Source organism: Symsagittifera roscoffensis, chromosome 9 (genome assembly GCF_963678635.1).
Source record: "Symsagittifera roscoffensis chromosome 9, txSymRosc1.1, whole genome shotgun sequence".
Lineage (NCBI taxonomy): Eukaryota > Metazoa > Xenacoelomorpha > Acoela > Convolutidae > Symsagittifera > Symsagittifera roscoffensis.
In genome coordinates, this window is record NC_087070.1 from 5,534,915 (window position 1) to 5,557,131 (window position 22,217).

The window sequence follows — 22,217 nt, forward strand, 5'->3', positions numbered from 1 at the left end:
GCCTAATTTTTACCAATTAGAGGCTCACTTCTACTTTTTCTGTTTGCACTACAGAGCTGCTTCTTGTGTTGATCGCTAGTGTTTGCAAAGCGCAGCTTGGCCTCCCTGTAAATTAAGCTATTTTAAGCCGTTAAAATAAGCTGTTTTTGCGCGTTTTATTTGCTCGAAAACAAAAAAGAAAAAAATTAAAGCACATCCGAATACAAAGTTCAGAAACGAAAAACAAACCGATTTTTTGCAATTCTTTCTTTGGAAATGTTTCGGTCATTTTTCATGCCTAGCAAAAGAATTTGCTGCTAATGCCTAGCCTAGCAAAAGGATATTCAGTTCCAGAACCTGCTAAAATTGTAATTTCGGAGTGGTGCGCTTGTCCCTCAGAAAATTGAGAACTATTTAATTAATAAAAATGTTTGTAATATAGCGTGCCTTGCATGACTACCTAGTAATTTTGTGGTAATTACGAGCTGTTTGGTTATTATTATTAGCGCTGCTGGCTATCAAGGTTTATGATTTTTATTCCGACTTAAGAAAATGAGAAATAAATATATATGCCTGGGGTGTTTTTTTTCTAAATTATCAGACCGATTTTTCAAAAGTTGACAGCGTATAGGTATCGATCCGGAAATGTTTGGATTGCCAAGCGAGTAAGCTTGCACTAGACTTAGCTTGCACTTGCCATGCGGATGGCTTGTTGCTCGAGTGATACTTTGATAGATTCGATACGCAAAATATTCATGCACGGAAGACTACCCGCACTCATAATCGGTCCAAAGTAAATTGAGGCAAGGCAATTGGTCTTAATATTTCGATGCCTTTCTCAAGTTTTTAACCCTTCAAACTCGATACTATCTGCCTAACATTTGTAGTTTGACAATATTTCATAAACAAAAATTATTCGAGGTCAATTAAATGGCAGTCGGAAGGTTCAGATTCAGGGCTTTGCCCTGATACGAGCAGTTTTTATTTAATTCTATTTCGAGCGGTTATGGCATATCTTTCTCTGAGGGATGCTTGAGACAGATCTCTTCTGTATTGTCACTTCTGGGTCGAAATAAGTGAGAGCATGAGTAGTAGAGTTTAGTAGGTGAGTGTTCGCATCAATTGGTATTCAGCTCGGTTAGTTTCTTTTTACACAAGCAAAGCTTGTATTATAGTATAAACTCCCTTTTTTCCAACCTAAGTGACAAATATTGTTGCGACGCAAATATTGTTGCGACAAAATCTGTCCAATTTGAAAGTGTTCATTTTGATCAATAACCAGCTTTAAGTACAGCCAATGCTAAGGATATTAACACAGACTATTATATTACAAATAGCACTTTAGCTTCAAGGTATCATGGATGTGTAGCGCAGAGGTAGGGAATGAGACCAGCAACAAAATAAGATGGTTAGAACGTGGGCAGGGTCGGATGTTTTTAATGAACTTTTTCGTATACTAGCTAAAGAGCTTCCGCTCTGTAAATTGAGGCATGTTATTTTGTAAAAAAATTTTTTCAAATTGACTTGCGATTGTTTCATAATTGGCTTGCGTCACCTAGCAATTATGTAGACTCAAAGATTTACTCATTCAGTTTTCCCAGTGGCGTTTTTTGGTCATATTTTTGCTTGTGTATGCGAAGTGCAACTTCGCCTCTGTGTCTAATGATTGGTATTAGTTGCTATCAATGTTTACATAGCTAATTAATTAGTATGATTGAGCTCCAAATTAATAGCAAGTCGAATTTCTTAATCTATTCTAATAAAATAGTTTTGGAATCCAATTTACGACTGAAAGGACTTGGTTATGATATATAACTCAACATCTTAGGTCTTGTTGCTTCTAAAACAGTTGAAGACAAGTCGTTCCAGTGCAGAAGAGATAGTTCAGTTTGTACACCACTAAGCGAATTATTTTGAGGTACCGATCCCAATTTTTTTGGTACGTCACGCTCTTAAAACCGTTTTCAACGTGCGAGAACAGAAAAGCCCTTATAGTCTATTTCAGCCCTAATAGTAACTGCAGCCTACCTATAAAAACTTAGCGTTCCATTGTGGTGAATTGTGCATTTGGGGATTATAATGAGCCTGTGAAAATGCGAAAGAGCAGATTTTTTTTTACCTGCTCGACTGTCATTTTTTGAGTCTCGCCGATCTGCTGGAGGAACTGCCTGCTCTGCAATACAGTGTCGAGGTCCTTTTCTGTGAACTGCAGGTTGAGGGAATCCATCTTCACTCTTGTCTCTTTCTCTATAATCTGGGCTCCCTTTTTCGCCATCTCCTGGTCGAATTTCTCCATCACCTCAAATTGAACAGATTCTACCGCTTTGGATGTATAGTGAATGCTATTACTCTTTAATAATTCGATCATTAATTCTACATTAAGTCAATTTAGCCTAAAATGCTCATTTTAACGTCGGAAATCAATTTTTATAAGCTTAGTTCAGATCGTTTAAAATGACGTCAAAAGTTCAGTAAAAACGCCTTTTTTGACCGACTAAGTTGCTGAAGCTAGCCGATTTTGTGAAAAATTTGGCGTTACTTGTAAATGTAATTTTATTAATGACGAATATTGGTTGACTTGAAGAGAATCTTGCGCTGAGCTCCCAAGATGATCCAAAATATAACGAACTGAACTGTTATTTATCCATCAGGATTTTTTCTTGAAGTGACTAGAAGGAAGTACGCGTAGGCTTGGTTTTATGTCGATTGGTTTTATTTATCACAAGGAAAACTCGTAATTTGTTAAGATTAAGAGTCATGAACGTAGTGATTACTCTTATATAGGTTTTTTTGATTTTTTTTTTTTCGTTTTTCAGGAAAAATTTTTCGCTGTTTTACTTCAGATTTTTTGGGTTCTGTTAAAAGGAAAGAAAACTCCACTTGAACAGCAAAAGTGTAAAGGTCACAAAAAACGTGATTGACTTCTAGTTTAGAAAATGGAACTTAATTTTCAGATTTCTCAGCGAAGCTAAAATTTTACCGATCGATCTAGTTTTCTCAAATTGGGTTACTTTAATCAAAAAAGCATCATTAATAAGTTGTTCGTGAAATTCAAAGAGCTTAATGCCATAGATTTTTCTTTGAAGTTCGAAATTTGAAGTTTTTAGTGGATCTATTGTCTTAAATGTGTGTCGTACCTGGTTGAACTCGTTGAGATTGTGCACTTCGTTCTTAAGGAACCTGCCCCAATTCTGCTGTGTTTCGCGGAGAGACATTCGCTCGCCCTCCACATGTTCCGCTTTCTGTTCCACGTCAGACTTGCAATTCTAGATGAAACAAATTCAGATGTACTTCAAACCCCCTCATATTATAACTATTATAACAACGCTCCCCCCCCCCCCCCCCTCCCAAAGGAGAGTCTCTTAATAAAAAGACCGATGCTCTTTTCCATTTGGAAAAAATTAATTCGACATTGGCATAATGCAATAAAATTTGGCATGGTGAAGAAACTTACGATTGTCAATAGATTTGTTCTTTACCCTTGCAATAAGCAAGGGTAAAGCAATCGGGTACTGGACTTTTTCTTCCCGTAAACAACTTTGTTCACAGGATTCTTCTCATCTGGACTCATTTCCTTGAAGTCTTTTGGCACCCAATATACCGCTACAGATATATTTTGTACTTATTGGAATATTAAATATCTGCTCTGTTCAATTTTTTTATGTCGTAATTTTACCAACTCGATAGTTTCATGTAAATTCATATTTTGTTTTTTTTTTCCTTTTCTTTTTTTCGGCTTGATAGGTTTCGGTCTATATTATATCATCATATTGCGTCGTTCGAGGAGAGAAAAAGTTTTTTTTTGTGTGTGTGTGTGCGTGCGTGTGTGTGTGTGTGTGTTTGTGTTTTGACGGTGAGGGCGACTTTATAATTTTTTTGTTAGTCTTTAACTCTTTTGAAATTTTTTTTCTGCGTTGTTTTTTGGGCTTAATAGGTTTTGGCTTGTTTTCTATCGGCTTAAGGACCTCATATCATCTGACGGGCGAATATGCGTTTGTGTGTTAAGGGTGAGGGGGACTTAATAAAATTTTTAAAATTTTTGTTGATTTTTTTTTTCAGCTTAAAGGGTTTTTGCCAAGGTGTTTTCGGCTTTGTTACCGCTTGGTAATTTTTCTTTCGATGCAAATTTTACATTTTATTGTCATGGCTTTTTTCGTTTAAAAATTAGCTCTTCGTTTTGATAGAACTAGTTTTTTGAATTTTTTTCTTGTTTCAAGCAGCGGCTTTCTTGTTTTGAATCTCAAGTGGTGCGAAGCTCAGCATCGCCTCTGTGTCATACCTTACATCGTAACATAACGCCTCAATAACACGATGAACAACTATAAAAACAGAAATTTTGTAAGGTGGGGGGAGGAAAGTTAAAAAAGCCAAACAGAACTCATCATTAAAATATTTGAAATGTACGACGGCTTAGTTATAATCAGAATTTTGGACAATCCACAATTTTTTATGAGCTCAGGTTTTTCTGCCTTTTTTATCATGAGATTAGCCAATGCTTTGATTAAAGTGCGAAATAATTTTATAATACTTAATAGCTTCTCTCGATTGCATTTCGATGAGACATACCGAGAACTAGAGCAGCACATCATTTTATATGAGGCAAATTTTCGGAAAATTTTGTTAGTTGATATTTGCTGACCGGGTAAAGCAATAGATATGCGTTTGGCTGAAATTAGCTCTGCAATTGAAGTCATACCTTGATAGCTGACTGTAGATCATTGATATACACAGAGTGCAGGAAGTTCTGTCGTCTATTGTCCAATCTCTCGTGAAGTGGAGGATTTCTTGAGTTGGACGATGCTCCAAGTGCACCTGCGGGTCTTTTTAATTAGTCCATCTTAAGTATATCACGAGAAAAAACTAAGGCAACTAGAGAAATGTCATCAAAAACTCATTGAATAGATAACCAATGTGTTATTTTTGTCCAGAGGTTTGTTGCATGTTATTGTGTTTAAGAAGTTTTTGAAAAAATATATCAATAAAAAACCACAAGAACAAGAATAGCGTATTGCTGAACAAGTAGCACAGAATGTTCCGACCATATTTTTACAAAAACTACTGTTTATTTTTCAATTTGCATCGTTTTTTGTTTTGGTGCGCCGAGAGAATCTAAAATAAAGCCTAGAAGTTTAATAGCAAATTAGGTACATTTGACAATAGTTGTTCATAACATAAATATTAAACTTAAAAAATTTTTTGCAAATATTTAGCATTAACTTTTTTTACTCGTTCTTAAACTTTTATTCCCAAGAATTCCCGAGAAATATTTTCATGTGGCAAATTTTGCTATTGTAAGCCAATTACAATCTGCTCTCTCGCTTTATTTACTCGAAATTAGACGAAAAGTTTCGAACCGGTTTTTCTTGACACTGGGAAATTTTTTTGGAAGTTTTTTAATGTCGTTCGAAGCACGACTGAAAAGACTTTAATAAGATATATCACTTAACTCATTCCGAGAATTATTTGAGGAACCTGATTTGTGGAAAACAAAAAAAACCAAAACACCCGATTACTAAGTTCTCCATTTTCAATGGCCGGAACAAAAGCTCTTTTTAAAGGCTCCAACTGAGAATTCTTTTAGAGTATTGTTAAGTTTTTAAATTGCGCAAGAAAGAAGGCTAAAATTGCATCTCTCTTAAAATGAATAAAAAAATTCAAGTGCTAACTGGTATAGTCTGGATCAAAATTGATCTAAAATTGTTACTAGTTACTTTTGTCTCGATCGATTAAAGCATAAAATGTGCTCAAAAGTTTGTGTTCACACAAGGATTGAAAAAAGTTTAATCACAAGATTTGGAAAGAAAAATGTTTGGTTGCGTTACTTTTTTTTCAGTAAATTTTTAGGGTTGTTTTGACCTTGAACGCTAATGAATATTAGTGATGTTTGAAGTTCTAAGTTTGCCACTTAGTAGTTCAAACATTAAACATATTGAAAAAAAAAACATGTCAATTTTTCCAACAGATGGATGCAGATAAAAAGACCCGTGCCGGCTAATCGGCTGCTGCTCGAACTCACAATTGAGTATCTCTTCGGTTGAGACATTTAAATTAAGTCTTGACTTGTGATCTTTAGTTCATAAGGTAGTATTATGATGGAATTGAGTGTTAGGATGTAGTTATTTAACGAACTCATGAATTGACAAAACTGTGCGTTAATATAATGTTTTTTTTTTGTTTTTCCTGGTGATTTCTCATTCTGCTGTTAAGGACAAAAGCAGATAATAAGTTGAGTGCAATCAGTCATAAGTTGTTATGAGTTAAATCATTAAAATCTCTTTTCTTTCGTTAAAAGCTCACCGGACCAAAAGAACCATGTACTCTCCCTAAGTCAATTTTAGGAGAGATTGTTCACTTCGCATAAAATATTCTTGTTGACATGTTGCATTAATTTGCCATTTGTTTCTAGGAGAGATATCGTTCATTTGGTAAATTTAGGGTGATTTGGAAAACCAACACACTAGATTTTATACTCCTCGTTGTTAAGTGGTGATTAATTCTCCGTCTCTCAATCGAAAGGTCGGATGTTCGAAGCCCACCATGATCCTTGCTCGTTGCTTAAGGATGAGGCAACATTACCCAGCCCAGAAAAAAGGCAAAATAATTGCATGTAATTCTTAAGCAGGGCCAACGTCTCTCCGTGAAAAGCTGAGCAGCTCGCATGTTGGGTTTTGCCCTTGTGGACAAATTGTCTTAATCGTATGTTTAAAATGTACCCTTGATAAAGCCCTTAATTATATTTGGGGTGTTTTTTGCAGATATCTGAATGTCAGCAAATGGCGGCTCATCTTCGAGTGGACAGGAAACAAACGGAGCTGAAGATCAACCGGCTTCAAACTCAGAGGCGACTACAAACACACAAAACATATCAACCTCTAGAATAAACAACAACAGCAATGTAGCTGCTACTTCAAGCGAACCGCAGAGTACGAACAGTGGCATAACCGCATCGGCGTTGGATCCGTTCATAAGCAACGTTACCCTCCGACAAAACAACAGCAGCGCCACCAACACCAGTCTAAAGCACATCACAGATTACTTACGCAAGACAGACGACCTTCTCTACAACAATCTAACGCGCGTAGATCAGGTTTTGACTCTTCTGAACACAAATGATAACTCAATAGCAATTGCTCAAGTTCTATGGGCTAAATTGTCTAGTTTACCCTTGGATGCAGACCTATTGAACACTGTTGAGCCTCTAATTGTACAGACAGTGAGCTTCCTGAAAGAAGCTAATTACTCTGATTTTGAAGTCCAAGGCCTTGATCTGTTTTCAAGAATGGTTAAAGTGTTCGGCAACGTGTTAGTATCTCGAGAAAGAGCTCAAATTGGACTTCAGCCGATTAGAAACGTAATCAAAATTATGAGAAGGGAAGGCGAATTTATAAGCGTGCTTACTACTTTCTTATACTTATGTTTAAGAAGTAACAATTTCAGGCCGGCTTTCGAGATTTTGGATTCAGACATCGTTGAAATTCGCCACGAAGGTCCGAAAAGCGATTTCGTCGACATCATTTTGTACTTTTACTACGGCGGCGTTTGCTACTTGGCTGCTAAAAATTACAGTCGAGCCAATTTGTTTTTCGAAATAGCAGTTTCAACGCCAGCAACTGCTGTTAGTAAGATAATGGTTGAAGCCTACAAAAAATATCTGCTAACTTCATTTATTTTGCACGGAAAGTTGAAAGGATCACCTGTTAAATCGTCGCCTTCCAGTAACATTTTTCTCAGGTCTGTTAAAAGCTCAACTCAAGTTTACAGCGATCTTCTAGATTGTAAAACAGTTGCAGATTTGAATGAATCTCTTAGTAGGAACGAAACCGCATTCAGAGAAGACGGAAATTATGGCCTTGTGAAGCTATGCATTGTGTCGATGTATAAACGAAATATTCAAAAACTGACCAAAACGTTTATAACTTTATCTCTGGCCGATATAACCAGTACTGTTAAGCTGGAAAACACCTCGCAAACTGAGAAATTTATCACGGAAATGGTGAACGAAGGTCAAATTCAGGCCAAAGTTAATCACGAGCAGGACATGGTGTATTTTTCGGATAATTCCGAACAGAGAAACGGCGAAGAAGCTTTGCTCAAATTGACGGAACAGATTTCAAAATGTGTTGAAATAAATGCGAAGTTTCGTGAACTAGATGACGCAATTAAAACGAGTGCACAGTACCAGGAGAAACTTCAGAGAACGTCTTCGGCGGGAGAGGCAAATACGTGGGATTTCTCGGCTATGACATAAACACTGGACTTCTGAAGAATTAAGTGACTTGAGTTAGAACTGTTGATGGAATTTGTCTGCTTCTAGTTCAGAAATAACATAAGGCTACCAAAATTAATCTTTATCTACGTTTAAGATTGTTATGCGATAAAAGCTTATAATAGGAAAATAATTTTACAGAATGTATAAGACAAATTCGATTTTTGAAAAAGCAAACAGATTCCGTCGAGGGCAGTTTAAATTAGTCAATGAAGTTAAGCCGTTCTTTTGAATAGATCTGATGATGTTAAATTGTACTTTGCCTTGTAGACCTATGCCCTATCAGCACAGGGCTATGCCCATAATTAAAATACTGATTATCTAAATTTTGTTCTAATCAATTTTCTTCTGGTCTGTTTTTTTTTTGAAAAATATTACATCAGTTATTAAACAAGAGTAAGTCCAACATTTTACCTAAGTCACGCCAGATTCTAGTCAAAAGCTTTGTTTGTAGTTCATGAGTTAGTTAAATAGCATATCTAGTCGTGTGTACTATTTTAAAGCGTGTTTTTCGCTGCCTGGTATCTATAATAGATATCTAATTTGAAAGTAGTTGAATGCAAGACGCCATGACTAAGTGATTGAGACAAGAAGATATTGGATTCTATTTTCAGCTCTTGCCTGTGTTTGCGAACTGCAGCTTGGCCTCTATGTGTATTTTAAGTTTCGTTAAGTGTCAAGGAACGTAATGAAATTACTTATAATCAGGGGCGGATCTAGGATTTTCTCGAGGGGGGGGGGGGGGGGGGCGGATATTTTTTTAGGTCGACCAAATTGATTTTCCGAGCTCTCCTAAAGTAGTAAAAAGACCCTGTTTTGGCCAAATTTTCTGCGCTGCAGGCAAATTTTCGAAAAAACAGGTAAAAAGCCGTTTTTGGGCAGTTTTTGAAAATCTTTGACAAAAAAATCGCGTTTTTTTTGGCGCGCGCTCCTCCTCAAAGTTAGTATATATTGGCGCCAAAGGCGCCTTTAGAAAAATTTAAAGGTCGGTCGGCCAAAAATTAGGTTGGCAGGGGGTCGAATCCCTGACGGGGGAGGGCGTCCCCCCCGCACCCCCCTAAATCCGCCCCTGCGTTTAATGGTGAGTTGATTTTTTTCTTCGTTCTTTGGCAGGAAAAAGTCTCAAAATGTGTTCACACCCCACCGACTTGATCTTTTGCGGTTTGATTTTTGGTTTTTAAAGTGCAATCAAACTCCTGTGCTAAAAAAGGCAAATTCCTCTCTCCAATTACGAAATTGGAAATGGCGCGTGAAAGCGTTTTGTTTCATGAGATTTCACAACTGAATAGAAAACTTATCCATTGATCCAGTGTTTTCAAGTTATGTCAATTTTATCAAGAATCAGTCGATTATAAACTGTTCTTGAATTTCAAAGAGCTATTATTCCACATATTTCTTATTAAAGTTCCATTAGTTGATTTTTTTTCATAAAATGTCAATCCGTTTTTTGTTTCCTTGCATTCGTTGACACGTTTCCAATGTTTGTTGGCTATGTTTATATGAGAAACAGAAGCGAAATCAACGCAATGGTAAGTTTTAGTAACAATAGCCGGCTGCAGCAGAGAAAGCCTCAAATAGTTTTCTTTTCAAAATAGGGCAACAGCCAAATCTCCAAGAATTAGTTATAAACATCATAGCTAGGAGGATTTGTGATATCTGGATTTACATGACAACATGCAAATCCAAAACTCTTGCCCTCTTTTGTCGCAGGAACTGAATATTTTTTCTTAATTCTTTAATAAAAATTAAGATCAGTGTTTTTTCCTTCAATGAATCTGTGACTAGAATTTTTGTATTTAAATTAGCTTAATGTTTTGAAATCTACTTGTTTGACATTGTAAGTACAACAAAACATGATATTCATAAAATTTAATTTCATTTGAAAACAATGTAAAGGTCTTACATAGAGTTGATAACCGCGAAATAGATGATCAAACCTTGTAGAAGCCGAAGCTTTTCTAACTTGGTTTTGGCTTCAAAAAGTATAAATTGACTAAAGTACGTAAGCTTAGCTTCTTAGTTCTGGTGATGCCTTCTTTATGAAGTTTTTATTGTGCAAACATTGTTTTTTTGTTTTATTGAGAAACAAAACGAAGAAAGGCGCTTTTAATTCCGTGTATCTTTTTTATCCTCAAATTTTTATCCTCTATGAGATATTTAAAAAAACACGTGTTTTAGAATTCAGTTTGTATATTTTTAATGTACTGCAACAGTTAAATTCTCTACTAAAGTCAATGTTTTAAAATCTGATGGAGCGTGAAGGCCGTAACTTGACTTGTTCCTGTCTTCGCTATGCGAACCTTTTTGTTTCAGTCTCTCTTCACCAAAAATGAATATTTGCAGACCTTTGATCGGTTGCTGTCAGGGCTCTTCTATGGGTTGCGATGTTGGATTGCAAATATGAATACAAACTTTTGCTTGACAAAATATGACAATTTTAGTGATTTAAAAACTTGTTAATTTTGGTTGAATCTGTTACTAGCATTTTTCTTCAAAAGACTTGTTTTTAAGTTAGCTTAGTGTTTTGAAATCCGCTTGTGTGACACTGTAAGTACTTCAAAATATGATATTCAATTTCATTTGAAAACATTGTAAAGGTCTTACATAGAGTTGATAACCGCGAAGCTAGATGATAAAACTTTGTAGAAGCCGAAGCTTTTCTTACTTGATTTTGGCTTCAGAAAGTTTAAAAAGATTAAATACGTAAGTTAAGCTTCTTGGTTCTACTGGTGCTTTTGTTATGAAGTTTTTTCGTGCAGACATTGTTTTTTGTTTATTGAGGAACGAAACGAAGTAAAGCGCTTTTAATTCCGTGTGTATGTTTTTCAATATCATATTTTTTCATCCTCTATAAGTTATTAAACGTGCGTTTAAGTAAACACATGTTTTAGAAAACAGTATGTCGACTCATCAAAATATTAATGTGTTTCAATGGCTAAGATTTTTACTGAAGTCTATGTTCTAAAATCTGTTGGAGCGCGAATGACGTAACTTGAGTTTTTTTCCTATCTTTGATACGCGAAGTTTTTTGTTTGTCTCTTTTCACAAAAAATGAATATTAGCAGGCGTTAGGCGTGGTTCTTTCAGGGCTCTACCATGGGTAGTGATCTTGAATTCAAAATATGAATACACAAACAGTTTTGAAAGTCACAAACCTATAGTGGATTGCTGTCAATAGGGGTTGCAATTCTTGCCTCAAAATATGACTCCTCATTTGACTTTTTTTATGATGTTCGAAAATTCCTAGAAGTTAGTTAAAAACTTCACAATGTTTGAAGTTATTACTTAAAGTTTTTAGGCTAGTGGTTACAATTTATCGAAACGAAAATTGATCTATTGATCCAGTTTTCTTAAATTCCACCCCTACTCGCCGCAAAGACTTGTGCCCATTTTGAGTTTTTGTCTTTTTTGCTCTCTTTTGCAGTTATTACTCGCTAATATTTTCAAAGCACTCGAACTGACGAATTTTGACTTCCAAAATGTTGATATATATTTTAAGCTCTAGTGTTATGTGCTAAACCATATCGGCTTAGGTCTCTTGTTTTTTGTCGTTTGAAGCATATAGTTAAAGGAGAACAGCCTTGCAAATCATTTGAAGTTCGAGTGGCTTTTAATAACCAATATCTGGACTTTCGTCTTAGTTACATTACGAATCTACTCTTTTCCAAATCAACTCGCTAATGAAATTGTCTATTTTGTGGCTTTTTTGCTGCCTTGTATTAGCAAACTATTAGCCTCTATTCTATCTCCTATTTTACTGGCTAATGTCTGCCTTTGATTAAGCAACCGTGGTGCAGATACTAGGTCGTGATATTCTTAATGATGCTAGGCCGTGAGACTCTTGTGTGGGAAGTGCAGCTTCGCCTCTGTGTCTTGATCTGTGACCAAAAAACCATCCTACAGATTTTTTGATTTTTTAAATAACAATAAAACTTCTTGGATAAATATTGATTCAGTTCATATTTGACAAAAACCCAAATAGCAGTAGAAATAATTCTAAGAATTATTTTTGATTGCAAAACTTATTCATCTCTTTTACCTATTTTTCGAACTCAACCAAAAACGGTTTCATAAAATTACTGAAGCTTAAGCTTTCAAAACTGTTCCTTTAATTTGGTGTTTTTTTTGCAAAACTAATTTTTTCAAACATTTCATTGCTCGAGTACATTTTTTAAATCTCCGGTTATCTCTTCATTGAAAAATGGGCAAATTATTTAAGGTGCGTTTTTTGTTCATTGACGCATGAAGAGTCAAATAAGTTGAATCGGGTGTTTTTAAATGACAAAAAAAACTTGACATTAATTGTGAATAAAATTTGAGAGCTAAAACTGCATGATATAATGGAGAGCATATTGAGAAAAATATTACAAATTTATTAGAAAATGGATGAGAAAATAAATGGAAGCAAAGCATTGATTACGCAAATAGTTCTGACTCTTGCGGAACCGATTGTAAGGAACGACGTGCTTTCAGCAGACTTGGCGTTGAATCTTGAATCACATTAAAAATTAGCTCGCTGTTCTGTGACGTTTCTTTCAGTGCGAACTTCGTCCGTTCTCGTGCAAACAGAGAAACACTTATTTAAAAAAGTGTAAAGAAAGATAAGTAATCATTCATGCAACGACTTTCTATTACGGAACATTGGATAACTTACAAACAAGCTTCATTTACGTCAGTTTTTGGTTGAAAAACTTGATCTGAAACAAAAGCAATATGCATAACAGAAACCTAGTTAGAGAAACGTAGTTTAACTTGCCAATTTCAATATAATTATTGTTGAAAAGAAAATATAAAGAAGGTACAAGAAAATAGTCGGCGGATGTCAAAACCCATGTCCAAAAATTTATCAGTTTCAAAGTATTTAAAATGTGAACAAATAACATTATATGAATGTTTAGGAATTTCAGTGGCGACAAAACGTAACAATACTGCTCGTATCAGGGCGAAGCCCTGAATGTTCCGACTGCCTTTTAAGGTTTATGGAGCAGTAATAACATGAAAAAATAAAATGAAATACAATAAAATGAAATTATTTTTTTTTCTAAAATTTGAAGATTTCTTATAAATTATCCCCCCCACACGCCATATAAAGTACAAAAGGATAGATTTAGTTCCTTGTAACAAATCAATTATGGCAAATAAGTTTCGTTCAACCAATTTGGAACGATTTCTAAGACGGATTAAATCTCCGCTTACGCGTTAATAGCGCGAAATTTATCGCGCGTTAATTGTCCCAAATTGGCCAAAATGGCAACCTTTGAACCCTCATAACTTTACGAAAAATGATCACAGGTGAAATATCTTTTCAAATTTAAGCTCAGGACAACAATACTTTTTGAATGATATTAAAAAATTCTGTCAAAAATGGCTAGTTAAAAGGTCGAAATTTGTCTGAAGAAAAAAAACCCACCCCGAGCACAAATATTCCGTTACTCTCGTATCGAAAGTCGGAACAATTACAGCAGTTTATATACTAAACAGCTTAATTAATTGGACAATCTATGTTAAATGTAGTTTTGTTTTAGAAATAATATCAGAGAGATTAAGACCCGAATGACATTAACAACTTTTTTTGAAAGAAAAAAAACGTTAGATTGTAGTTTAAAAGTTGTTTCGAGTTCTAACCGAGTTCTCCGACACAAGAAAATTGCGAAAGCTGCACAATTCACAAAAATGTCCAAGTTTTGGCAGGTGTTTTGAAAAATTAATCTCTAGAAGGCTTAACAATTTTTTTGAACAAAATTTTGCTGCTCAATCCAAACAACTGCAAATTTGAACAAAAATTTGTTACTCAAATCAAATAATGGCGATCAAAACCTAGCCATATATTGTTACGGTACCGCTAGTTGAAGCAAGTTTTTCTAGTCTAATCAATTTATTCCAATTCAATGCAGTTTCATAGATACGAAAAGGGCGATGACGCAGTCGATCTTGTTGAAATGGTTTAGTCATGTGTACTAAGGGGGAATATAATATGAAACTGAACATAATGAGAAAAAATCAATAGATAGATAATTAGATATCGTTTAAAACAGAAAACAGAATAAAACTAACGGTCATTGGCAAGTTCGTGCTAACCAAAATAGGGAAAAATTTGTCTTTGGGTAAGTTTTAGTTTTTTTTCACGCATAATTAAGTACCACATAAAGTTATCGGAAATGGTTGAGGGTTAAATCATTTTGAAAATCCTTCAAATTGATTTTAACTTTCAATCAGTGTCAACATTACGAGGCCAAACTGTGCACTGGATAGGCGCACAATTTTGTGTCTGTATGTTCCTCGATTCCAGAGACAAGTCTTTAAACATGTTAAAATTTTGTCGGAACGATCAAAGGAAAGTGAAGAACAAAGGAAGCGTTCTTGTTGCGGAATCCGCTTACAATGCACAAAATGCACAGCTTGGCTTTGTAATGAAGAAAAATTCTGAAAGTATTTTTGCGCCATTTTGTTAATCAAAAACCCAAAAATGTCTGCAAAAAAAATTGAAAAATAATCGAATATTTTCGATAGTTTTTCTAGTCCTATTTTCCTTTTTTGCTATGGCTGTCGAGTATACCTAAATTGTAGTTTTTCGTTTTAATCCTTTTACAACATCTTGCAGAAAAACGACACAGTTTTAAATTCTTACAACTTTTTGTATTTTTTCAAGATTGTGGTAGGAACAATCTGTGCTACTTGCACAGTCTAAGGCAAATCTTGTTCCTTGATTCTGTATGTAGATGATACAGTTTTTGAAACAATCTTGTCCCTATATACGTTAAGAACAAATCACCAGGAGTTCATAGACGAGACAAATGTTTGGTTAACGCGCAATAAATTGACCACAAACATTGAAATAAAAAACTTTTTTTTGGTAAGAAATCAGCTGAAAAAATGTGAATAATAGGGAACCAATCGCAGAAAGATTGAAAGCAAAAAAAATCAATCAATTACAGATGAAAATTAATTTAACGTTTGAAAAACACTTTTCTTCTTTAGAAATGGAAATAAGCCAGCGTTGTGAACACCTTTTCAACTGAGGAGTTTCATGATCAATTTCAAACTTGATTGCAAGAGAAAAAGCAGTTCGTGTTGGCCTATATAATTTTTGTTTCGCGAGTTTCACAACTCAGAGTCCTCATACTACTTTTAATTTTTTAGGCAAAGTTTAACTTACAAAAGCAAATTTGAATCAGACAAACACATATGCCAACAACATGAAACCTTCAGTGTTGAAGATATACATACATTTGATATATCTAAATTTTTGCTTAAAGTAATTTAGAATGAATGCGAAACAGAAAATCTACAATTTTTAAATACTTGTCATACCGCTACTGCAGTAGCAGTACTCACTATACGGTTGTACAGCTAACCTCTGGTGTTAGATCATTATTTTATGGTACGCTCAAGGTCATACATAAGTGATGACACTGAGACTAAGTGAGAGATCAGAGTACTTAACAACGATCTATCTCTCAGTACATAAGAAAACAAAGAAAAGAGAAAATCTAAATTCAATCTTCTAAATAAAGTATTGAATTCCAACTTGTTTTCAATTTGATATCGCAACGCATATCACATGGCGCAGCCAGCAGGATTCGCAGCTCAAGACAACAGAACGGATATGGGAATCCCGGTATTTTGGGCATCAGCGAATTTAGACCCTCCGTGGCAATTTAAAATTTGGTTCGAACAATTTCTCATGGCGGTTACGGTAAAAGAAAATGTGAACCCAGAGATTATTTTGGAAGAACCAAAAGACATATTAGAGGAACCACCACCACGCCCGGAAACGCCCAGGGATGGGGAGAACGAAGATGCGAGGAACGCTAGAATCCTTAGAGATAAACTAGCAAGAGACAGAGTAGCATTGGAGAACGAAGAGAAAAGAACAAGAGGCCCAAGAGTTGGACACAATGTCTTCTACAACGAAGTACAAAAGAAACTGGTGTCACGACTATTTCTATCTTTGGGCACTGAGGGAAAGAAAAGATTCCTACAGAAGAATCCGCACGCAGAAATATCAAAAATGACGTTCAGAGAAGTAACAGATCTGGCAGAAGTCTCGTTTCAAAAAGTGAAATGTGTAACCTACGAGAGATACAAGTTATTTACGAGAATGCAAGAATCTGGAGAATCTCTAGAATCATTTCACGCAGCGTTAACTGCTCAGGCAGCCAGATCAGAACTAGGAACATTGGAAAATGAAATAGTGCGAGACTTATTCATCTCGAAGATGAAGAACATGACATTACAGGATACGTTGACATTCGAAACTCTGGATCCAGAGGAAGTTCTAAAAAGAGCTATAAAATTCGAACATAGCAAGTTAACCACAATGGCATTTCAAAAGACTAATGCTGCGGCTGCAGGAGGATCAAGTAGCAATTACACATCGGGTGTAAGAATAAAACAGGAACCTGTAATGGCAGTACGAAATTTGGGGGGGAAAACCAAAACTCCAAATAGAAGAGAAAATAATAACAGACAGAACAATAACAAAAATCAAAACACGAAAACGAAACCATTTTATTTGATGTGGAAGGATGTTTGAACAAGGACACCTAAAAAACTGTCCAGCGATGGGAAAGGACTGTAAAAACTGTGGTAAACCGAATCATTTCGCTAAAATGTGCAGATCACAACAAGTAAGTGAAATTGCGGAAGATTCGGAAGAATCGATAGTGGAATGCGACCAGATCAGTGAAGGTGTTGGGTCATGTAGTGAATTTGAAGTCATGTTGATACATACCCATTTACCGGAAAATGAACGAGTTTCAAAATATGTGAAAGATCGAATCAATGAAATGAGAAAAGAAACAAACGGAAAAGTGGTTAGAGTTCAGAAAATAGACTCTATTCGAGATCCAACATTGAACCGCGTAAAGTCACTAAAGGCTATGGTACGAATAGATAGCCAGATTATTCAACTAACAGTGGATACTGGTAGTCCTGTTTCATTTCTTAACTGGGCAACGACGAAAGAAATCATGGAAAAATCAAACAAAGTGAGATTCATACCGTCCGACAAATTGAACTTACAAACCAAATTTGTGGACTACAACAAACAACCGATCAGTATCCTGGGAGCCCTAAAAACCAATCTGAGGTCAGCGGGCTGGGAAGTTAAGGGCGCAACCTTTCTGGTATCAGAGCGAAAAACTAGATGCATCATGGGATTAGACTTGCAAGGACAAGTGGGAATAGTGACTACACAAAGAACAGCGCCAAAAGAACTCACCAGGTTTGACGTGCTCATGTGCGAGCAGTCGGAAGGTTGGAAAGAAAAATTTTTCAATAAATTTAAGAACTTATTTGAAAGGCAAGGCATTTCTAAAAACCACATCGCCAGTTCAAAATTCAAATACCCACTATGTCCGATACAAGAAAAGGGGAGAAGAATCCCAATTCATATACAAGATAAAGTCGAAAAAGAAATCGAGAAGTTATTGACAGAAGGTCATATAACAAAACTTGATAAGTGTACAAGTGATTGCTTTATCGCCCCGATTGTGATAACAGTAAAGAAGGACGACTCAATAAAATTGGCAATGGACGCGAAACCAATCAATAGACAATTGTTTAAAAACAAATACCAAATGCCGAATGTAGACGAACTTATTGATGGGGTAAGCCAGATTGTAACCGAAAACAAAAAGGGTACGCTATATTTTTCGGTGTTAGATTTGAAATATGCGTACAGTCAACTAAAATTGGCTGCGGATACAGCTAGGCAATGTAATTTTAACATTGTGGGCGGAAAAGCAACCGGAACTTACAGATTCTTGACAGGATTCTACGGACTAGCAGATATGCCAGCTGAATTTCAAAAGGCTATGGATAGAACCATCAATCATGCTAAAAACACATTCTGTTTCCTGGATGACATACTTATTGTGTCAAAGGGAAGTGAAACAGAACATGCCAACCTAGTAGAAGCAGTATTAAAGAAATTGGATGCGGAAAATTTGGCACTGAAAATATCAAAATGTGAAATTTTTAAACAAGAAGTGAATTGGTTGGGTCATCATCTCTCAGAAGAAGGAGTTAGACCGAAGATCACTAAAACGGAAGCGGTAGTAAACTTGAACCCGCCGAAATCCCTAAAACAACTAAGGTCATTTCTCGGAAGCATAAATCATCTAGCTAAATTTATACCTAACGTAGCAAGTCTGACAGAAAAATTAAGACCTCTTCTTAAAGAAGAAAATCAAAAGAAAAAGTTAAAAAACATGAAACTCCCGGTGAAAAAATTCGAGTGGGGGGATGTTCACACAGAAGCATTTAATGCTATAAAAGGAGCTGTGGCAAATATTACGAAAGTGCATTATTATGATGCAAATCGACAAACACGAGTTAAGTGCGATGCTAGCCATGATGGACTAGGGTCCACTTTAGAACAACAAAATGATGAAGGGTTGTGGGTCCCAATTTCGTTCGCATCTCGATACCTAAATGCTCAAGAAAAAAAATATTCAACAAATGAGCTGGAACTATTGGCAGTTGTTTGGGCAGTAGACAGATACAAACACTATCTTCTGGGGAAACCATTTACCATCGCAACTGACCATAAAGCTCTTACAACAGCATTGGATGTTAATCAATCAAACAAGACCTATCAGTCACGCTTAACCCGGTGGGTTGACCGGTTACTGCCATATCAGTTCAACATAGTTCACATTCCGGGGAGGGACATGGGCATAGTTGATTATTTATCGCGTGATCCTTTCAATGATCCCTGGCCCGAATCAGAATTAGACGAAAAGTTTGTAGTAGCTACGATAAACTCCTTTCATGAAGCGTTCGACTGCTGGAACAGTAGGCTTAAAGATTCAAGTTCGCTCAACCGGAACGAAAACGTTCTAGAATGTTCTAGAAGGAATGTTAGGAAACAGTCATCAAGTAATGGTTGCTATAGCAACCAAAACGGTCAAAATCGAACAAAGCTCGACCGGAACGAGAGAAAAAAGTTTCCACGACTGCAAAAACAGCTAAACACAACAGTTCAACAGAAACAAATCACTTTTTCGTCAAATCAACTCAGCAAACAGTCAGTCTCAAAAAATTGCAAAATAAAAAAACGACCAGTACCGGAAAAAATAGAAAAAACAGACTCAAGAATCGAGATGTCAGAAAATACAAACAAAACATACGACTGGTGGTCCAGCTCACCACAAGATTGGCGGAATGAGGAGCGTGAAGAAAGCTTAATGGACCCAAAGTGGAACCGATCATTTTCCACCAACAACGAACTCTCGGGAGAAGAGGAAATCACAGAGACAGTACAACGTACAAGAAAGATTATACGAGGAGGAAGAAAAAATAGGGACAGCTCAGACAGCGAAACACGTCAACAACAACGAGTAAAATGGTCGCTGGAACCGGAACAACAACGAATAGCGGACCAAAGACTGCTCTCTTTCTGGCAATTAATAGGCGGAGAAAACAATGTTCAGGAAAATCGAGAACTGGTGGCCGATACTCAAGAAGTCAGAGAAAATCTGGAAGACGAATTCAATCCAATATCGTCAAAACCGATCGCATCGACAGATCGAAAACTCAGTGAGGTGAACGTAATAGAAGTCGACCTAACAACCACAGAAGAGGCGGAGAGTGAGGAGGAAGTGTGCTCAATCCAACCGCCAAAGAATCTAGGAAAGTTAAGGCTGCAAAAGCAGCAACAAGTAGAGACTCTGGACAACCTCGCAAAACTGTTCGACAAAAACTTACTAGCAGAACTGACCACAGAAGACACGTGGATGGACCGCCTCAGGAGAGTGATAGAGAGAGGGGACAAACAAGGATTCGAACTGATGGGACCCTATACAAATCCGTTGTGGTCGCAGATGGCAGTTCAGGACGACTGCATCTTGGTGAATAATCGGCTAGCAGTACCAGTTCAACTACGACAAGCTGTCCTGAAACGAATACATCGGGGACACCCAGGACAGGAAGCGATGTTGGGAGCAGCGCAATATCTGTGGTGGCCACACATGAATAAGGACATCGTGAATTTGGCAGAGGAGTGCCGTAGTTGTACCAGATATGGTAAGAATGTAAAATACCTTATTTCGAAAAAATCGTCAAAACCACTACCACTGCTCACGCAGCCGGGACAGGAGGTACAACTAGACTATGCGGGGCCTATAGAAAATCAAAAAGGAAAAAAAATCTATCTTTTAGTAGCTATTGATCGATTCTCAAAATTTCCATCTGTGAAGGTTACAAAATCCACAAGCGGAAAAAGCACAGTAAAATTCTTGAGATCATATATCGACACTCATGGAGTCCCTGAATCAATTCGTTCGGATCAATTTTCAGGCTTTAAGGGAAAAACTCTAAAAAAATTTTGTTCGGAACTCAATATCGAGCAAAAATTCTGTCCGGTGGGGGATCACAGAGGTTGTGGGTTGGTTGAACGTACAATTCAAACAATAAAGAGAAGACTGGGAGTGATGATGCTCGATGAAAATAATAAATCAATCAAATTATGTCTCAGTATTATAATGCGAGATTTACGATGGAACAAGCAGAAAACAATTCAAGTATCCCCGTTCCAAGCACATTTCGGCAGACTACCAAAAACAGAATTTAAAATTGTGAGGGATAGGTTTTTAAATAATTCTGATTCTTTAGACAAACAACACTTGGAACGCTCAGCACTGACTGCGTCTCAAATGAAAAGGAGGATTGACCAGTCAAGAGAGAATCTCAAGATAGTGCGCAAGGGACAACTTAGCAGGGATACAAGCCCACTGCACAAGCAGCAGCTAACATCGGACAGAGACAAAGAAAGAGCCAAAGCTCTAAAGGAATTGTTGGAGGCAAACGCCCGTTGGAACTACGAAAGAAGGGACGCAGCTAAAAATGACATCAGGAAATTAGTGGACGAGACAGGTCAACTCAATCCCGACCTTAGAAAAGAAATGATTTACTCTTGGGAAAAAGGATTTGTGGAAGATAAAGTAGAAAACCAATGCAAGTCACCACCCAAGACAATACTTAGAAAGGACCCCCTCAGGAAAAGCGGACAAGCCCTAACCAGACCACTAAAGGGGAAAATAGCTTCAGAAACGGAATCAAAAATTAAGACATCGGCCGGTTCGATCTATAGAAAATCGGACATAGCTCAATCAAAAACCGTACTTACACAAGAAAAACAGAGAAGCACAAGTAAAAGTCCATCGTCGGAACCTACAAAAAAGTTCAAACGAGTCAGTTCTCCAGAACTACTAGAGGAGTTGGAATCGGAGGACGAACTCCAAGGAGAAATGGAAATCGCAAATGAAATGGACCCAATAGAGCGCTTTCAGAAGAGCCAAACAATCGTCACTTCTAAGGACACGGAAGCCGGGGGAGGATTGAATCTTGCTATAAAAAGAGCAAAACCAAACTTGGCGGGACCAAAATCATCAGAGGAAATATTCACGAACAAGCCGGAAAAAAGCGGAAAAGAGAAGAAAGGCCGAAGCAAACAACAACAGGGGACAAACACAAACCAAACTGCGACTGCAGTCAACTCGGAACAAGAGCAAGCAATATCTAAGCCGGATTCGGTCACAGTAGATACAAAAATCCAGTCGAGTTCCACGCCGAAAACCAAACAGCGTTCGAAACTGAAGGGCATTGACGCGCACACCCCTCTTGAAGATATAGTAGAGACTTTTCACAATAGAAATTTGGCACCATCTGACTGGGAAAAGTACGCGGACCAATTGTTAAAAAGAGGAGTGCAGCGAGTTGCGGATGAACTTAGAGAAAATCCTCAAAAAGGCTCAGAATTGGATACGAATTTCGAACCACCACAAGGATTCTCGGACGAATCAAGTGCGGAAGAGTCAGGTGTTCGAAGGAGTTCAAGACAAACAAAAAATAAAGAACCCAAACGTTTCGGAGATCCGATAAAACATTCAATCAAAGAAATATCCGAAAATCTTACAGGCAGAAGTCTTTTGAAGGAGGCACTTAAAGAATACAGAAACCAGCTGAG

At 36.7% G+C, this 22,217-nt stretch overlaps 1 protein-coding gene across 1 annotated transcript; it reads left to right on the plus strand.

Annotated features, from left to right (window-relative positions):
* Positions 1 to 6,738: 6,738 nt before the first annotated feature.
* Positions 6,739 to 8,601, plus strand: LOC134854013 (COP9 signalosome complex subunit 3-like). Its single transcript, XM_063870076.1, has one exon. It carries the CDS (start codon positions 6,743 to 6,745, stop codon positions 8,225 to 8,227), a length of 1,485 nt encoding a protein of 494 aa, XP_063726146.1. The 5' UTR covers positions 6,739 to 6,742; the 3' UTR covers positions 8,228 to 8,601.
* Positions 8,602 to 22,217: the final 13,616 nt, after the last annotated feature.